The sequence below is a fragment of the Vombatus ursinus genome, unplaced genomic scaffold (assembly GCF_900497805.2).
Source record: "Vombatus ursinus unplaced genomic scaffold, bare-nosed wombat genome assembly UNPS02014910.1, whole genome shotgun sequence".
NCBI lineage: Eukaryota > Metazoa > Chordata > Mammalia > Diprotodontia > Vombatidae > Vombatus > Vombatus ursinus.
Window position 1 is genome coordinate 782,631 of NW_020954688.1, and position 16,461 is coordinate 799,091.

Sequence of the window (16,461 nt, forward strand, 5' to 3'; positions counted from 1 at the left end):
GCTGCTGGTGGAACGAGGCAAAGAAGGCGGCATAAGAAAACACTGCCTCGCCACCGCTCCCTGCCAAAGGTCTTCAAGTCTGCTTCCTTTAAGCCACCATTCCAGTGCTGGGGTTGGCTTGCTACAGAATGCCTGACTGCCTGGAGTTAAGATAATTGTACACTTCCTTCTTCTCAATTACCTATAAGCTTTCTCTTCCTGAGTCTCAGTAAGTAGGACATGGGAGGGGAAGACTGTTGGCGATCCCCTAACGAGCTAAAATATGTTAGTACCATTTTTAAAGGGGGGGAGGGGAACTCCTTCAGAAACTTGAAAAAGAATGCATACCTCTTCCCTTCCGAAATACCCTTTTTTAAGGGATCTAATTAATGATTTTAGGTTGAAATGATTTAAATTTACTAAGAGTCAGACTCTGGGCTCCCAAATTAGCACTATCAAAACTTCATCCCCTCTTACAAATTATGGGTAAGTTCATTCAGCGAGCACTGCTGGAGGGGGGGTAAAACGGGTAGGTTTCGCTTTGCTATAAAACATCGCATAATCAAAAAAATTAAATCACTATGTCGTTACGCTTATGAGTGAAAATGAATCAACTCTTTCCTTGAAAATGTGGGTGGCTCTCAAAAGAGCCTTTGGTTTTCAGTAAGATCAAATACAAAAATGCAGGATTGACTCAAATTATTTATTTGCCCTTGGCTTTGTGGTGACTTTCGGTCTTCTTGGGCAGCAGCACCGCCTGAATGTTAGGCAGGACGCCACCCTGGGCTATGGTGACTTTGCCCAGCAGCTTGTTTAGTTCCTCGTCGTTGCGTATGGCCAACTGAAGATGCCGGGGAATGATGCGCGTCTTCTTGTTATCCCGAGCCGCGTTGCCAGCTAGCTCCAAGATCTCGGCTGTCAGATACTCTAATACAGCGGCCAAATACACCGGTGCTCCAGCTCCTACTCGCTCCGAATAGCTGCCTTTTCGGAGAAGCCGGTGTACACGGCCCACTGGGAACTGCAAACCAGCCCGAGAGGACCGCGACTTTGCCTTGGCGCGAGCTTTGCCACCTTGCTTTCCACGTCCAGACATGATAACAAACCCCAAAAGACTCTTAGTGTTGGAATAAGAATACCAAAGCAATGCATGAAGTGCATAAAGTGACCCTTTTATAACGAGTACTGAGCGCGAAAATAAAGCACTCTGATTGGCTAATTTATAGTAGCCAATGGAAAAGCTGGTTTTCGATCTTTCATATGGGCTCTCCCACCCCCTTCCAAAAGCCAATCTACTGACGATTGTGATAGTAAATAAAAGTGGAGGGGAGGAAGATGGGGGAAGGGAAAGGAGGGCCAAGTAAGGGAAGTACAGCCCCTCTAATGTTAAGTGACAGCCAACAGATAGAAACAGAGAAAATGAAGACTATAGGTAAAACAATAACTGTTTTAAAATATGATAGCTATACCATAATGTGGATATGGGATTAGACTTGCTGTGCTTGGAACCAGGGTGAAGGTGGGTCGAAATAAGAGCAAGTTATAGGCTTGATATAAGAAAAAACAACAACAAAAACTTTCTTACACTTTCTTACACTTACACTTTAATGAGGAATGAGCTGCTTTAGGTTTGTTCCCTTTAACTAAAGGTCTTCAAATATTGAATGACCACTTATATGTTGTCAGCTTTGAGATTCTATGGAAAAAGACTCATAAAAAAGACATCTCACTAGAAAGAGATGGATATGAAATACTCAGTACTGGTTATTGGAGGTACTTCCTACAATACTGCACATTAAAACATACATTTTGCTGTCCTTTCAGAGCAATTCTTGTCTATTCCCTCCAAGCAGGGTCCAACCAATGTCTTGGGGGCCTTCTCTTGACGTTGTGTGTATACAAATAGAATACTGTATTAAGTAATAGTAATAAAAAGAACATGATATAATGTATCTTCCAGCAGTTTACACCATGTAAATAAGTACATACAAAATATTTACAAAGTATTTGGAAGGTAATCTCATAGGGGAAGGCACTCTCAGCTGCAGGGAAAAGGAAAAACCTCCTGCAGAAGGTGGGATTTGAGCTGTCTTGAAAGAAGCCAGGGAAATTGAGCACTAGTGGTGAGGGAGGAGAGCATTCCAGACAAGCAACATAGCCAAGCCAATACTCTCCAATCCAGCTACACTGACCTATTTGCTGTTCCTCCATATCACATTCTGTCTCCTAATTTCATGTCTTTGAAGTGGCTTGTTCCCCATCCCTGGGGGACTACCTGGAATGCTCATCCTCCTCCTTCAGTTTCTAAGCTCCCATAACTTAAAAATTTAACTCAAATCCCATCTTCTTCCAGAATCTATCCTAGTCCATCCACCTACCTACCAGTGCCTTCCTTGTGTGATTACCTTCTATGTATTGTGTATATGTCTTGTTTGTATGTAGTTATTAGTAGGTGTATGACTCAGCCACTGCAGTGGTGAGCTTGAGACCAGCTCAATACTCTTAACCCGCAGGCGCATTGATGATGCGGGAGACAGCAAAATGGCAGAAGCTCAGTTTATTAAGTTCTAGTAGCTTTCTTTTATATCCTTAGTAACACCTGATCAAAGCATGATCTCCACATGATAGCCAATTACCAAGTCTGCTGGACACCTGCAGCCCTCATATCAAAGGTATAAGTAGGACTTTTCTCCCAATGAGAGGAGAGCCGAGCCAACCGTGGAAGCTGCATGTCAGCAAAGGAGAAGTCTTGTGAGACTTCCTTGTTTTTGCCGCACAATGGGTTGTGACCCTCAGCTTCTACTGAGAAAAGCTAGAACTCCCATGAGAAAATTACCCTAACAGGTGTATATAGGTGTTCAGGGAAGTTTAGTAGCTCAAGTGTGAGGGCTGCAGAATCCTTTTCAGGACTGCTTTCCACCTTTGGTGTCCACCTGCCACTCAATTCTCATCTGTGGCTCTGAGAAGCTCTAGCATGCACAGTAAACTGTTTCAGCAGATGGCCTAAATCAGGTTGAGAGTGACTGATAGGCCTCAAACCCATTGGTAAGTTGGGGGAGGGGAGGTGAAGACTTCTACTGGCAGAATGGGTGGATGAGAACAATTTGTTCCAAAGGCCATTAAGTTGGCTGGAGCAGATGTTATGGAGCACTTAGAGCTTGGTTAGTCATTGACAATGCCAAGGTCATCTACTGCTTTGGGATCAGCTATCACCAGTCATCTTGACTTTTGTCTTGCCACTGGACATTGATGACTCTGGAAGAGAGAGTGAGGCTGAAAACTTTGTGCAACTCTGCCTCACTTAAATCCAATTTGTTCCCTAGTCAAAAGGAATCATTGTTATTTTATATTATTTCACCATTTTTACCTACCTCAAAGTCCTGTGTCAACAGGTAAGTGATGAAGCAACATGTGTGGATGCACTGGGAGCTGTAGTCACAACCCTGCACAGGATCATAGGGTTGTCTTCTCACTGGACTGAAGCAGCAGTGGGATTCAGAACCCAATGGGAGTCTAAGCAGTCTTTTTTAAGGACAACTTAAGCTCACCTCCTGGCATAAAGAAGGGAACTACAAAAGATGCTCTAAAAATTTTCTGCTTCACTTAACTGATCCCTGATCTGCTTACCATGGCAAGGTGGGATCATATCCTGTGGTTGAAACACACCAAAAAATGTATAAAAACTTTTGCAATGATTCCATTCATGATTGGTACATGGAATATGTGCACTTACATGTAACAAGAGTCTTTCAGTAGACTTGAAAGACAAACTTAGGAGGTATCACGTCCAAATAACAGCCCAGAGTGTAATAAGGCCGGCAAATGAAAGCCAGTTTGCAGAAGTCAGAACAGGATACACATTTTTCTGGAATGGCTGCAGTGATGGGAAGTATTGTGAAGCTTGTATGACTCCCAAAAGGAGTGAATGACAAGCTCCTGACAATGCAATTGCCACTTGTGGAAAATTGCCACATCACCATCATCAGTGTATATACTGCCACTATGACCAACTCTGATGAGGTCAGAGAAAATTTTTATGAAGAACTGAAGACCCTCATCATCAATGTGCTGAAAAAGGACACACTTGTAATTCTGGGTGACTTTAATACCAGATTAGGCACAGACTATCAGACATGACAGGGAATCCTTGGAAGGAATGGGGTTGGAAACAGCAACAGCAAAAAACATTTACTATTGAAGGCTTATGTGTCTCATGACCTCATCATTAACACCATCTTCCATTTTCTTAAATGCAATAATACTTCATGGAAGCATCCTCAAAGCAAACATTGGCATTTAATAGACTATGTCATTGTCAGAAGAGAGAGACAAGATGTGAGAGTAATGAAGGCAAAGTGGGGGACTGAATGCTGAACTGATCATAGTCCTCTCCAAGCTAAACATTAGAGATCAACAACAGTGACAGCCCTAAGACAAGATGACTACCAGAAGACAATGCGAACAGATTAGAGTGTTTCTCCGTTACTAATTTGTTTTTCTTTTTCTTTTCTTTTCTTTTTTTTTTTTTTTTGGCTAGGCAGTGGGGTTAAGTGACTTGCCCAGGGTCACACAGTGAGTAAGTGTAATGTGTTTGAGGTGGGATTTGAACTCAGGTCCTCCTGAATCCAGGGCTGGTGCTGTATCCATTGCAACACCTAGCTGCCCCCTCCATTACGAATTTGCGGAAAAAGAACTGAGCCAACAACACAGTTGACAACAGTGAAGCAGAAAAGGAGTGGACAGCTTTCAGAGATCTGGTGTACAGCACTGAATTTACTCATCTGGGCCAGAACATTCACAAACCTCAAGGTTGGTTTGACAAAAAATGATGGGTAAATACAGAAACTGCTAAATAAAGAAGGAGAACTCCAGAAGGTTTAACAGCAGGATAGTTTGTCCATCTCTAAGAAGTCCATCAAAAGTAAAGTGCATGTGAAGCCTAGAAAGGTGCAGGATGAAATTCAGTTTTACACTGAGAGTAACAATTCAGAGCATTTTTATGATGCCATGAAGGCTATTTACGGGCCAAAGACCTATGGTGCATCTCACCTACTCAGGCTGATGGAACCACATTGATTTGTGATAGACATGGTCCTGGAGATGGGCTGAACACTTCCATAGTGTTCTCAGCATACCATCATCAATCAATGCTGTGAAGCCATTGTCCATATGCCTCAGGTTGAAGTCAATCCCTCTCTAGCTGAATTTCCAACTAAAAAAAGAGATTTTGAATGCCATTAGGCTCCTCTTATGTGGTAAGGCACCTGCTGCTGGTTCTATTCTAGCTAAGATTTACAAGGCATGGAGTCCAGTGCTTATACAAAAATTGACTGAAATAGGGGCAGCTAGGTGGCTAAGTGGATAGAGCACTGGCCCTGAAGTCAGGAGGACCTGAATTCAAATCCTGCCTCAGACCAAACACTTGATACTTACTAGCTGTGTGACCCTCAGCAAGTCACTTAACCCCAATTGCCTAAAAAAAAAATTTGACTGAAATCTTTGGGGTTATATGGCAAAAGAAGGCCTATCTCTATAAAGGAAAAGGAAATAGATGTCCTTTCACAATGGGGATGGAAATGAGGGTGACTGTTGGGGTGTCTCTCTCAGTCATTGCTGGCAGGGTTCTTGCCAGAGTCCCCCTCAATAGACTGATCCTTGGGGCAGCTAGGTGACACAGTGGATAGAGTACCTGCCCTGGAGTCAGGAGATCTTGAATTCAAATCTGGCCTCAGACACATAACACTTACTAGCTGGGTGACCCTGGGCAAGTCACTTAATCCCATTGCCTAGCAAAAAAAAAAAAAAATAGGCTGATCCTCTACCTGGAAGATGGACATCTTCAATGAAGCCAATAGGGCTTCAGAAAGGGCCAGGCAGCTGTTGATAAAGTGTTTGCTGCCCAACAACTCCAAGAGAAATGCCAGGAGCAGAACAGAGGTCTGTATACAATGTTCATTGATCTGACCAAAGCTTTTGATAATGTCAGTCATGAGGACTTGTGGAAAAACATGACAAAATTTGGTTGCCCGGAGCAGTTCATCAGTATTGTATTCTAGTTCTACTATGCACAGGTTCTGCATAATGGACAATGCTTTTGAATTTTCCCAGTCACCAATGGAGTCAAGCAAGGCTTGTGTGCTTGCTCCCATGCTTTAGCATGATGTTTTCAGTGAACAGGGAAACAGGGTTAAGTGACATGGCCAAAGTCACACAAGTAGTGACTGAGACCTGATTTCGACTCATGAAGATGAGCCTTCCTGATTCCAAGCTAAGTGCTCTACATAGCAGCTAAGGTTACCGAGCTTTGAACAACCAAGCATAAGTAAAAAACAACAGCCAGCAACTCTACATTATATATCAATGACTCTTCGTAGAGCCACCAAGAGATTCAGACACGTTAAACAGAAACAACCTGAAAAGGATTTTTAAAATTCTTTCCAGCCCACAAGACAAAAGTCAAAAAGGGGTAGGATACAAGCGAAGCTCTTCGATTGGTTCAAAGTCTTTTTTTTTTAAACTAACCATCCAACTGGAAAGTAGAACTGGCATCTAGTCGTTTGCATGTACTCCTTCCAATAGAGAACGGCTTAACATGTTTCTTCCAATCAGGCGTTAGAGTTTTCTAATGCCTTATTTGAATACACTAACTACAAGTAGCCCGGACACAAGCAAGTAGCACCTTTTTCGTTTTCTAAGTTTTTGGTTTAAGTTTTCAATTATGCCTGAGCCTGCTAAATCAACTCCTGCGCCTAAAAAGGGATCTAAAAAAGCCGTAACCAAGGCGCAGAAAAAGGATGGTAAGAAACGCAAGCGCAGCCGTAAGGAAAGCTACTCCATCTACGTATACAAGGTGCTGAAGCAGGTCCACCCTGACACTGGCATCTCCTCCAAAGCCATGGGCATCATGAACTCCTTTGTCAACGACATCTTCGAGCGCATCGCCGGAGAGGCGTCCCGCCTGGCGCATTACAACAAGCGCTCCACTATCACGTCCCGGGAGATCCAGACGGCCGTGCGCCTGCTGCTGCCCGGGGAGCTGGCCAAGCACGCCGTGTCCGAGGGCACCAAGGCTGTCACCAAGTACACCAGCTCCAAGTAGATTATTCGCTAAAAAAAAAAAACTTAAACAGCTCCAAGGGCTCTTTTAAGAGCCACCCATACCGTCAAACAAAGAGTTTTGAGCACGAATTATGTATTTTGAGGTAATTTAATGGGGGGAAAAAAAAGCTTTTGTTCTGTTAGACCTGTTATCTAATTATTTTTTTGACGTTATGGAGTAGATTTTTATTGAAATTGTGTTTTGAAGTCAGTTTTACAGTTTTCCTTTTCCAACTAGAAAGGATGGAAATCAGCCATGGCCAGGAACAGTTTAGCTGTCCTGTTGAGCAAAAAAAGAATTAGGACAGTGGCCTACATCCTCATAATTCACTTAAATTTGATTTCATACAGGCAAATACTCTACTGGGTTAACCAGATAGGTATGTGTATTGGGTGCCTTTACCCTCGAAAATGTAACTTTATACATTTCTGTATAAACGCGGGAAGCTTATTTTATTGTACCCTTACTGGGAAGTATGCTAATGACCGAGAATTATGGGTTCCTCGCCTGTAGTCTGAAAACTAAACTATTTCCCTGCCCTATTTCTTGCACTAACAGCGATTTCCTAGCCATGTCATTTCCTTCTGCTTGATGACTGCTTCTCAGATTGAATAAATAAAATACCAAAACACCTTAGGTTCCCTCCTTCCCCAGGTACCTATAGAATTATATATGTGTATGTAATCCGATATATAATCCTAGATTATATGTAATATATTTAATCTTACATAATATATACACACATTTTATAAAACCACATACAATTGCTGCTGGTTTGCTATATCTCCTCTTGAGGAGGGCCTGTCTTAGGGACCTATGAGTATGGTCTAAGGTGGAGCCCTGCCTGGCCTCTAAAGAAAATGTTCAATATCTTCAGGTTCAATTTCTTAAAATCTCTGGCTCTTTAGCTAGTCACCTCCAGAATCCCAGGAAGGTTCACTTAAATCCTAGGTTTGACTCATTTTTAGGGTGGTCTGCCTCTAAAAAGAGTAGAAGAGTACTCAATGTACCATGTAGATGATATAATAGAGCTTTTTATTTCCCCAATATAAAAAAAAATGCTTAACCCAAAAGACAATCCATCATTGCTAGAGTTAAACTTGAAACAGTAACTTGTAACTACTATTATATTCTCATGAGATATTGATACTTAAAACATTAACCCATGAAACATTTGGTTGGGCTGCTGAACAGCCATTGCACTTCTTACCTTTGCTCTTCACTGTTTTCCTCAAAATATGTTTTCTGGCAAGGTAGGCCAGGGCCTGGGGTATTCTACCCACTTAGGGGTGGAGGGGGCAGCATGACAACAACAGCAGCACTTATTTTCTTCAGATTTCCTTGTATTTGGGGGGTTTTTTTTCTTTGTATGTTCCTTTAAAGCAGTTGCTTTAGCTACTGGCTTTGTACAAGACACTGTATTGAGTGCTGGTAATACATGAAATTCATTCAAACAAACGTTTGTTGATTTCAACCACTAAAGTCAATAAGATATAGGGTGGAGCCCTTGAATTTTAGGTTTAATGTCCACAGTAACGACCATTTTCTTCTTAATGAACTATAGGTAGGTGACCTCTACAAATCTCACTCTTTAGGAAAACTAGGTCAAGCCTGTCTCAGAGTTGATCTATGAGAATATCTTCTGATTGTTCAACACCTGCCATTCTTCAGGCTAAGGTGTTAGTTGTATAAGACAGAGTCCTATACTTCTTAACACATTTGACTTTCCTCAGACATTTGCCTTTTTTGTTCTAGCCCTAAGATGACCCCTTCCTTGGTTTTGGCTTCTTTACTATTTGTTACTAAATATACATATACAGTATATTTAACCTGCAGATCTATTTAAAATAGACAGATATTTGGAGGACAAGTTACTTCCTAGATTCCAATATTATGAGGCCACTGGTCCGTCTTCTCCCAGAAAAGGATAGAAAAGAAAGGGAGATATAATTTAAAAACAAACACCACTTTCCTCTATCTATATTCACTTTTTTTTTTAGCTATTGCTTCCAAGACTTTTCATCCTTATAGGATGAATTTTTTTGTTTGTTTTGTTCAGATGAGAAGCCAAATAAGTACTTGAAGATTTATTTCTAGAAGAAAAGACTATCTGAAGTAAAGGGGCAACTTTAATAGGAATTACTGTTGTGAAGATCAATTGAGAATTTATGGGGCAGCTAGGTGCACAGTGGATAGTCAGGAGGACCTGGGTTCAAATGTGGCCTCAGACACTTGACACTAGCTGTGTGACCCTGGGCAACTCACTTAATCCTATTGCCTAGAAAAAAAAGAAAAGAAAAGAAAAGAAAACAACAACAAAAACAACAACAAAATGAAAATTTACAAGGAGAAAATCATTGCGGTGGGGAAGACCTGCCTCTTGCTCTTGAGGTTTCTGAGCTCTGACTCAGGTGTTAGTCTTTTTTGAGGCATCACCCTGTGTTGGCGTGGAAGGGAAAAGGAAGCCTATGGGGTTGCTTATGTCCTTTAACAAGGGGCCAAAATTCCTCTTACATCTCCTATGGAGCAAAAGATACATAGTCCAATGGTATGTGCTCTATTGTTGTTATATACAAAGTGCTATGTAAACCTTATAATGCTATGTAAATGTGAGTTGTTGTTGTTGTTATATTAAAGGAGGGGGGGCATCTCCGGTCACCTTGATCTATATCTTGCCACTAGACCCAGATGGTTCTGGAGGAGAAAGTGAGGCTAGTGACTTTGCAGAGCCCTCCCTCACTTAAATCCAATTCACTTGCAAGTCATGGCTTCATCTTCCTGATGTTATGGTCTTCTTCAAGAAGGAAGAACAAACAACATTAAAGGAAAAAAATTTCCTCAGTAAACTCTTTTTAAATTCAAGTTATGCCCAGATAAGACTACTTGCCTACTGCGTTCAAAAAAATTTGGTAAGTATTTCAGAGAGAAATCAAAGTTTCTGACTTTGTAGAGTTTAACATCTAGTAGATACCATAATATAACTAAAATACAATAAACTTTTTGTGGGAGTGAGGAAATTCCTTCTACCAAAGCAGATCATCTCCTGGAGTGTTGCAATTTATATTTTTAGAGTTGCCTTGGGGCACTGAATTTGAATGACTTGCTCTGGGGTGTATAGTATGTACCAGAGGTACAACATGGATTGAAGTCTTCATCACTCCAGAGCCAACTGTCTATCTAATATGCACACTCCTTCTCATAACATTCACATGAAATATTAAACAAATGCCACCTCTTCCATGAAGGCTTTCCACATCTCCCATATTGGATTTGAATTAGACTTTAAAGATGTACAGGAAATCAGTAGGGTAATAAGGACATTCCTGACATTAGGGACAGCTTATGGAAAGGCACTGAAGTAGCAAAACAGAGAATATATCCTGGGGACAAATCATGGCACAGTATGGTTAGACTGTTGGGTGGTCAGAAAAGAATAATATGAGAGGCTAGAAATGTAGGGGGCTATCAGATTTTGGAAGGTAAAGGAGTCTGACTTATTCTAGAAGCACTAAGGAGCCACTGGAGATTTTTAAGCAGTGGAGTGATATGACTAAATTTATGCAAAAGAAAGATTATTCTGGCAGTGGTATAATAGATAGACTGGAGTTTGTATGCATGTGTGTTGGGAGTAGGGGAGATAAGTGGAGGTGGGAAGATGATAGGTTATTGAAATTCTCTAATGGTTCGTAATGAAGGCCTGTATATTAGCAGAGTGGAGGGGATAGATTATCAAGGATATGTTAAATGAATTTTCTTTCTATTTTGTTATCCTATGAAAGATAAAATGTAGGATAAGTTTCACAAACAGTGATGTTAGAGTACAATAAAACTAAAAGGAATATTTACTTAAAAATACAAGGGTTTAGAAGGCTAAAGACATATATATGTATATGTGTATATATTATTTTTTAATTACCTATTTCCTAAATATTTAAAGCTGAAAAAAGTTAGGAATAAAGACAGGTGAATATAAATTAAGGCTGCTTGATGTTTAAAATTAAACTTTGGTATTGTTTCCCATAACTTTATGATATCATAGTTCACCCAAGATGAAATTAAGATAAGTAGTCACATCCTTATCACAAAAATGTCAATAGGGAAACTGAAAAGGGAGTTCAAAGATATGTGAGGTTTAGATATACTTACACTTTCTCATTGTCCTTTTCTGGTTCATCAACAGAATTTCTGGGCAACTAATAATCCATGTATTAATTAGCTTATATTCAATATCTATATTATTACAATTGATTTATCATTGATTATCTATTTATATTATTATAAGTATATGTGATATATAAAGTTGTTTTATATTATTATAATTGATTACTAATCAGTAAATTGACGATCAGTGGTTTCTCTTGGAAGACTAAAGACAAAGCCATGGAGAGGCTGAAAGCCTTAATATACTTTTGGAAAAGGGGGTGCCCCTGAAAAACGAAAATCAATCCTGATTGGTGGACACTTAATGAAGAGGTGGGCTAGGAACCTTCAGCTCCTCCTGCTGAGAACAGTGGCTTGATCATAAGACTCAACAGCTTCCAGCAGTCTAAGTAGAGGAAGCCAGCTCTATTCAGACCACTCTGGTTTTCTCCTTCATAATCTGGGTCACCCTAAACTCCAACAGAGGGGTACAAGGACAGGGGCTCATTTTCTTGGGGCAATAATTCACCTAGATTAGATTCTGTTTACACTCTAAAAAGAAGTAAGATCTCCTAGTTGGGTGGGGTCCCACCCAAGATGGAGGAATAGGTTCTCTGAGGATTAGGGACATCTCCTCAGTTGGCCATGTCCTTCAGAGACTGATTGACTGACCTATAGGGGCTGGGCCCTAAATGAGGAAATAAAGGACAAAAAGCTTAATCCTAATTTAATAATTGATTGTTATTATAATATTAAATTATTTCTCTTATTATCATGTTCCTGTAACTGTAGGTATATCCCCAAGGCACAGTATGAGCCCTATTCTCTTCTCTGCATTTTCCCTTAGTGACCTCCTCAGGTTCTATGGGTTTAATATCATCTCTATGCAGATGATTCCCAAATGTATATATCAAACATTGGTCTCTCATCAGTACCTCACCAACTGCTTATTGGGTATTTCCAACGGGAGGCAGCCATCTTTAAACTCAGCATAAGGCTGGAATGGAAAGGTCAGGGTTCAAGTCAGGAAGACCTAAGTCCCCAAAACCTGCCTATGACACTTACTAGCTATATGACCCAGGACAAATTACTTAACCTCTTTTAGTCTCTATTTTGTCATCTGTAAAATAGGGACAATAATAGCACCTATTTCACAAGGTTGTTGTGAGGATCAAATGAAAAGGGACTTTGCAAATGGTTATTATGATTATTATCATGTCTGAAACTAATTCATTATTTTTGTCCCTAAACCTCTTCTGATCTTCTCTGCTTCTGTTGAGTTCCGTTGTCCTAGTCGCCCAGATTGACAAAATCTGTTATCCTGAGGTTTCTCTTCCTCATCCACCTATCAAGTTAATTGACAAATGTTGGTATTTCTAGCTCCATAAGATCCCTTACATATCAACTTTCTTTTACTCATAGGTCTAACCACAAAAGTTTAAGCCCTAATTACCTGTCCTAGACTACTTTCAAAGCCTCTCAGACTAAAATCTCCCCAGTGTAATTTTATCCTCCACACAATTGCAAATGTGATTTTCTTAATGAGAGGGCAAAGTCCGTTCAGTGTACTCCACTTTTTTCCCCCGAACCTGTGAAGAAGTTTTTCACTAATTAAAACCTGCTAAACCTTAGGGATGGTGACAATAAGGTCCACCACTTTGCAATTTGGTCTTAGTTACCTAGGACATTCGAGAGAATAACACTCCAAGAGTCAACATTTCTTTTTTTTCAGTCCCAGCCTCAGCCTCTATTCTACTGTAATCTATGATTACTGCGCAAAAGTGATCCTACTTATTATCAACTCCCCTAAATAAAGGAAAATGCCTGGCAAATTCTTTTTCAACACCTGGTACGGGAACAACTGAGTACCCTAAGAGTAAAAAAAACAATAATAATAATAATGCAGAAGCTCTAAAATAGATGCAAAATTTAGTATAACTTTACAGCTTCTCTCACTGAGAATGTGGGTGGCTCTGAAAAGAGTCTTTGGCCAATAATTCAGAGCAAAGTGGGATTAAGCTCTTTCCCCTTGGATGCGACGAGCAAATTGTATGTCCTTGGGCGTGATCGTTACCCGTTTGGCGTGGACGGCACACAAATTAGTGTCTTCAAAGAGACCTACTAAATAGGCTTCACTAGCCTCCTGCAAAGCCATGACAGCTGAACTTTGGAAGTGAAGATCGGTCTTAAAATCCTGTGCAATCTCTCGTAACAGACGTTGAAAGGGCAGCTTGCAGATTAGAAGTTCCGTAGACTTTCGGTAGCGTCAGATCTCCCGGAGAGCCACAGTGCCCGGTCGGTAGCGGTGAGGCTTCTTCACGCCACCAGTAGCAGGAGCGCTCTTACGAGCTGCCTTAGTGGCCAACTGCTTGCGGGGTGCTTTGCCTCCCGTGAACTTACGGGCAGTCTGTTTTGTACGAGCCATGAGTAAAAATAAACTAAACAGAATCTACCGGAAGAACCAAAATCGGAAGCATGGAGCTGTTGCAGCCTTCATTTACATACACAAAACCGTTCTGATTGGAAAGTTGGAAATGCTGGAGTTTGAATTCATTGGTTAAAAATAAAAGCCTACAAAGTAGCTGAATATATCAACAATTTGAATGGAAATCGATTCTCACAGTGCCCATTTTCTCTCTGGGCTTGTATGCTGATTTTTCCGTTTATCTTGTCTCCTACTTTGGGTCTTGATTCTCCAGCAGTTTTTCATTTTATCCTATACATTATGGGATTTAAGCTGTACTTCAATTGTAACACACAAATAAATTTGATATTTTCTTTGGGGCAGTGATGTAAAAACTAAAAGCACCAATAAAATGTGTACGTACACACACGCATACATATTTACTTGGAGTCAGGAACGTTAGTTCTCTTGATTAGCGTTTGAAAAAGCCTGCTGGAATATATTTGTTAAATCGTTTGCCTCTTTGCTTCGTATTCCTTTCCCTTCGCTTCTTCAAATTTTTAAGTACAAGTCACAATACTCGTCTACCAATTTCGTTACTCAACCTTCCTTAAGTTCTGGGCTCTTCCTTACCCTCCCCTTAGCATTACCTGTCCTGCTCTACCTTGTACCATAGAGACTCATAGTTATTGAACAAGATTTGGCTTGTGTAAATTTTCTTTCCTTTTGTTAAGCAGCACATCCATCAGAAGCAGTTATTTCCTGAATATAACATTTACGCACTTGTAAATTTTGCTTCCATACAACATTAAACAGTAATGGGCAGAATGGATTATCAGAACAGTCTGGATGCTGGGAAAGTTGCTAACCCAGTAGCTTGTTGCAAAAGGTTAACTGAGGGAGAGGCTATGATACACTTTCTTGTCTGGTCATCTTGTTAACCAAAAAGAGTTACACTTACACTTTCAAATATTCTAGCCAGATACACCAACCCGACCTCCAATGTTTTCTCTATTTAGAAATAGCTGCTTTTGTGGACCAAGCCAGTACACAGGGCTCCCATTGTAATTAACTGCAACTCTACCTGAACAAAGGAGAATTGGTCTTAAAACCTTTTCAAAACTTTTTTTAATCAAATAATATTTGTTCTCTTGACCAATTTTCACAATTAATATACACAATTAATTTTCTCAGTTCATATTTTATTTTAAAATACTAATATATTACAATTTTATTATACACACAATAAAATATTTATGATAAAATCATTTTTAATCTTAATATTCTAATACATAATTACCATGATAATAATAGTAATTATCAATTAAAAGTTTACAAAACACTTTACATATGTCATCTCATTTGATCCTCATAACAACTCTGTGAAGTTGGTGCCCTGATTATCCCAGTTTTAGAGAAAAGGAAACTGAAGGCCAGAGAGTATAATTTACCTAGGGTCACATAGCTGGCAAGCATTTAAGGCAGGATTTGAATATTTTACATTAAAAGTTGAAAGACAGGAGGGTATTAACCCAAACAAAGAAAAAATAATTAAACAGTCCATTTGTACTTTCTTCTCTCTAGGTTTTTCCAGGCACCACTCTCCCCTGGTTCTCTTTCGTGTATCTGACCACTCCTTCTCTGTCTCTTTGCTGGATCCTCCTCCCCATGACACTCTCTAACTGTAGATGTCTTTCCCAGTTCTGTCCTAGGCCTTCTTCTCTTTTCTTTATACACTACTTAACTTGGTGATCTCATTAGCTCCCATATATTTAACTACCATCTCTATGCTTATGATTCTTAAATCTACCTATCCTGCCCCAAACTTTGCTGACCTCCAATCCTGCATCTCCAAATGCCTTTCAGACATCTGGAACTGGATATCCAATAGCCATTTTAAACTCCACATGCCCAAAATAGAAATTATCTCTACCCACCCCATCTTCCTCCCACCTTCCCTATTACTGTAGAGGGTAACAACATCCTTCCAGTACTAGAAGCTCACAATCTTGGTGCTAACTCCTCACTGTCTCTCACTTCCCATATCCAATTTGTTGCCAAAGTCATTGATTTCATCTTTGCAACATCTCTCTAATACAGCTCCGTTTCTCTTTTAACACTGCCACCACTCTAATGCAGGTCCTCAACTCTCTCTCTCCACTCCAATCTCATGATTTTCCTAAAGCACAGGACTGACTATCACTCCTCCCTCCCCTCACCCCTTACTCAATAAACTTCAGTGACTCCCTATTGCCTCCTGGATCAAATACAAAAATGCTCTGTTTGGCATTCAAAGCCCTTTATAACCTAGCTCCTTTTTCCTCACCTTTCCAGTCTTCTTATACCCTACTCCTGGACATGCACTCTGATCTAATGACACTGGACTCTTGGCTGTTCTACCAGCAAGACATTCCATCTCTCAGCCTCTGGGCCTTTTCCCTGGCTGTCTCCCATGCCTAGAATGTTTTCCCTCCTGACCTCTGCTTACTTCCTTTAAGTGTCAAGTAAAATCCCACATTTTACTGAAAGCCTTGCCCAACCCCTCTTAATTCTAGGGCCTTCTCTCTGTTAATTATTTCCTATTTATCCTATATACAGCTTGCTTTGTATATATTTGTTTGCATGTTCTCTCTGCCATTAGATTGCAAACTTCTGAAGGGCAAAGACTGTCTTCTGCTTCTTTTTGTATCTCCAGAACTCAGCAGTTTTTATTGCTTGCTTCATTGAGTGTAGTATTGAATCGTGACAATTCAGCTACACATATAACCTGAAGGGCTTCTGGAGTAGAAAAAGAAAGTGCAAATTGTAAAATCCAAACAATTACAAATTATTTGGAAAG

At 40.2% G+C, this 16,461-nt stretch overlaps 2 protein-coding genes across 2 annotated transcripts; one reads left to right on the forward strand and one right to left on the reverse strand.

The window, feature by feature from the left end:
* Positions 1 to 661: 661 nt before the first annotated feature.
* Positions 662 to 1,108, reverse strand: LOC114029159 (histone H2A type 3-like). The gene has a single exon (XM_027843518.1). The coding sequence runs from the start codon at positions 1,073 to 1,075 to the stop codon at positions 683 to 685; it is 393 nt and encodes a 130-aa protein (XP_027699319.1). The 5' UTR covers positions 1,076 to 1,108; the 3' UTR covers positions 662 to 682.
* Positions 1,109 to 6,697: 5,589 nt separating this feature from the next.
* On the forward strand, positions 6,698 to 7,156 carry LOC114029160 (histone H2B type 2-E-like). The gene has a single exon (XM_027843519.1). The coding sequence runs from the start codon at positions 6,698 to 6,700 to the stop codon at positions 7,076 to 7,078; it is 381 nt and encodes a 126-aa protein (XP_027699320.1). The 3' UTR covers positions 7,079 to 7,156.
* Positions 7,157 to 16,461: the final 9,305 nt, after the last annotated feature.

Coding starts and splice junctions, on each gene's coding strand:
- LOC114029159 (XM_027843518.1), bottom strand. CDS start 1,075: ATGTCTGGACGTGGAAAGCAAGGTGGCAAAGCTCGCGCCAAGGCAAAG.
- LOC114029160 (XM_027843519.1), top strand. CDS start 6,698: ATGCCTGAGCCTGCTAAATCAACTCCTGCGCCTAAAAAGGGATCTAAA.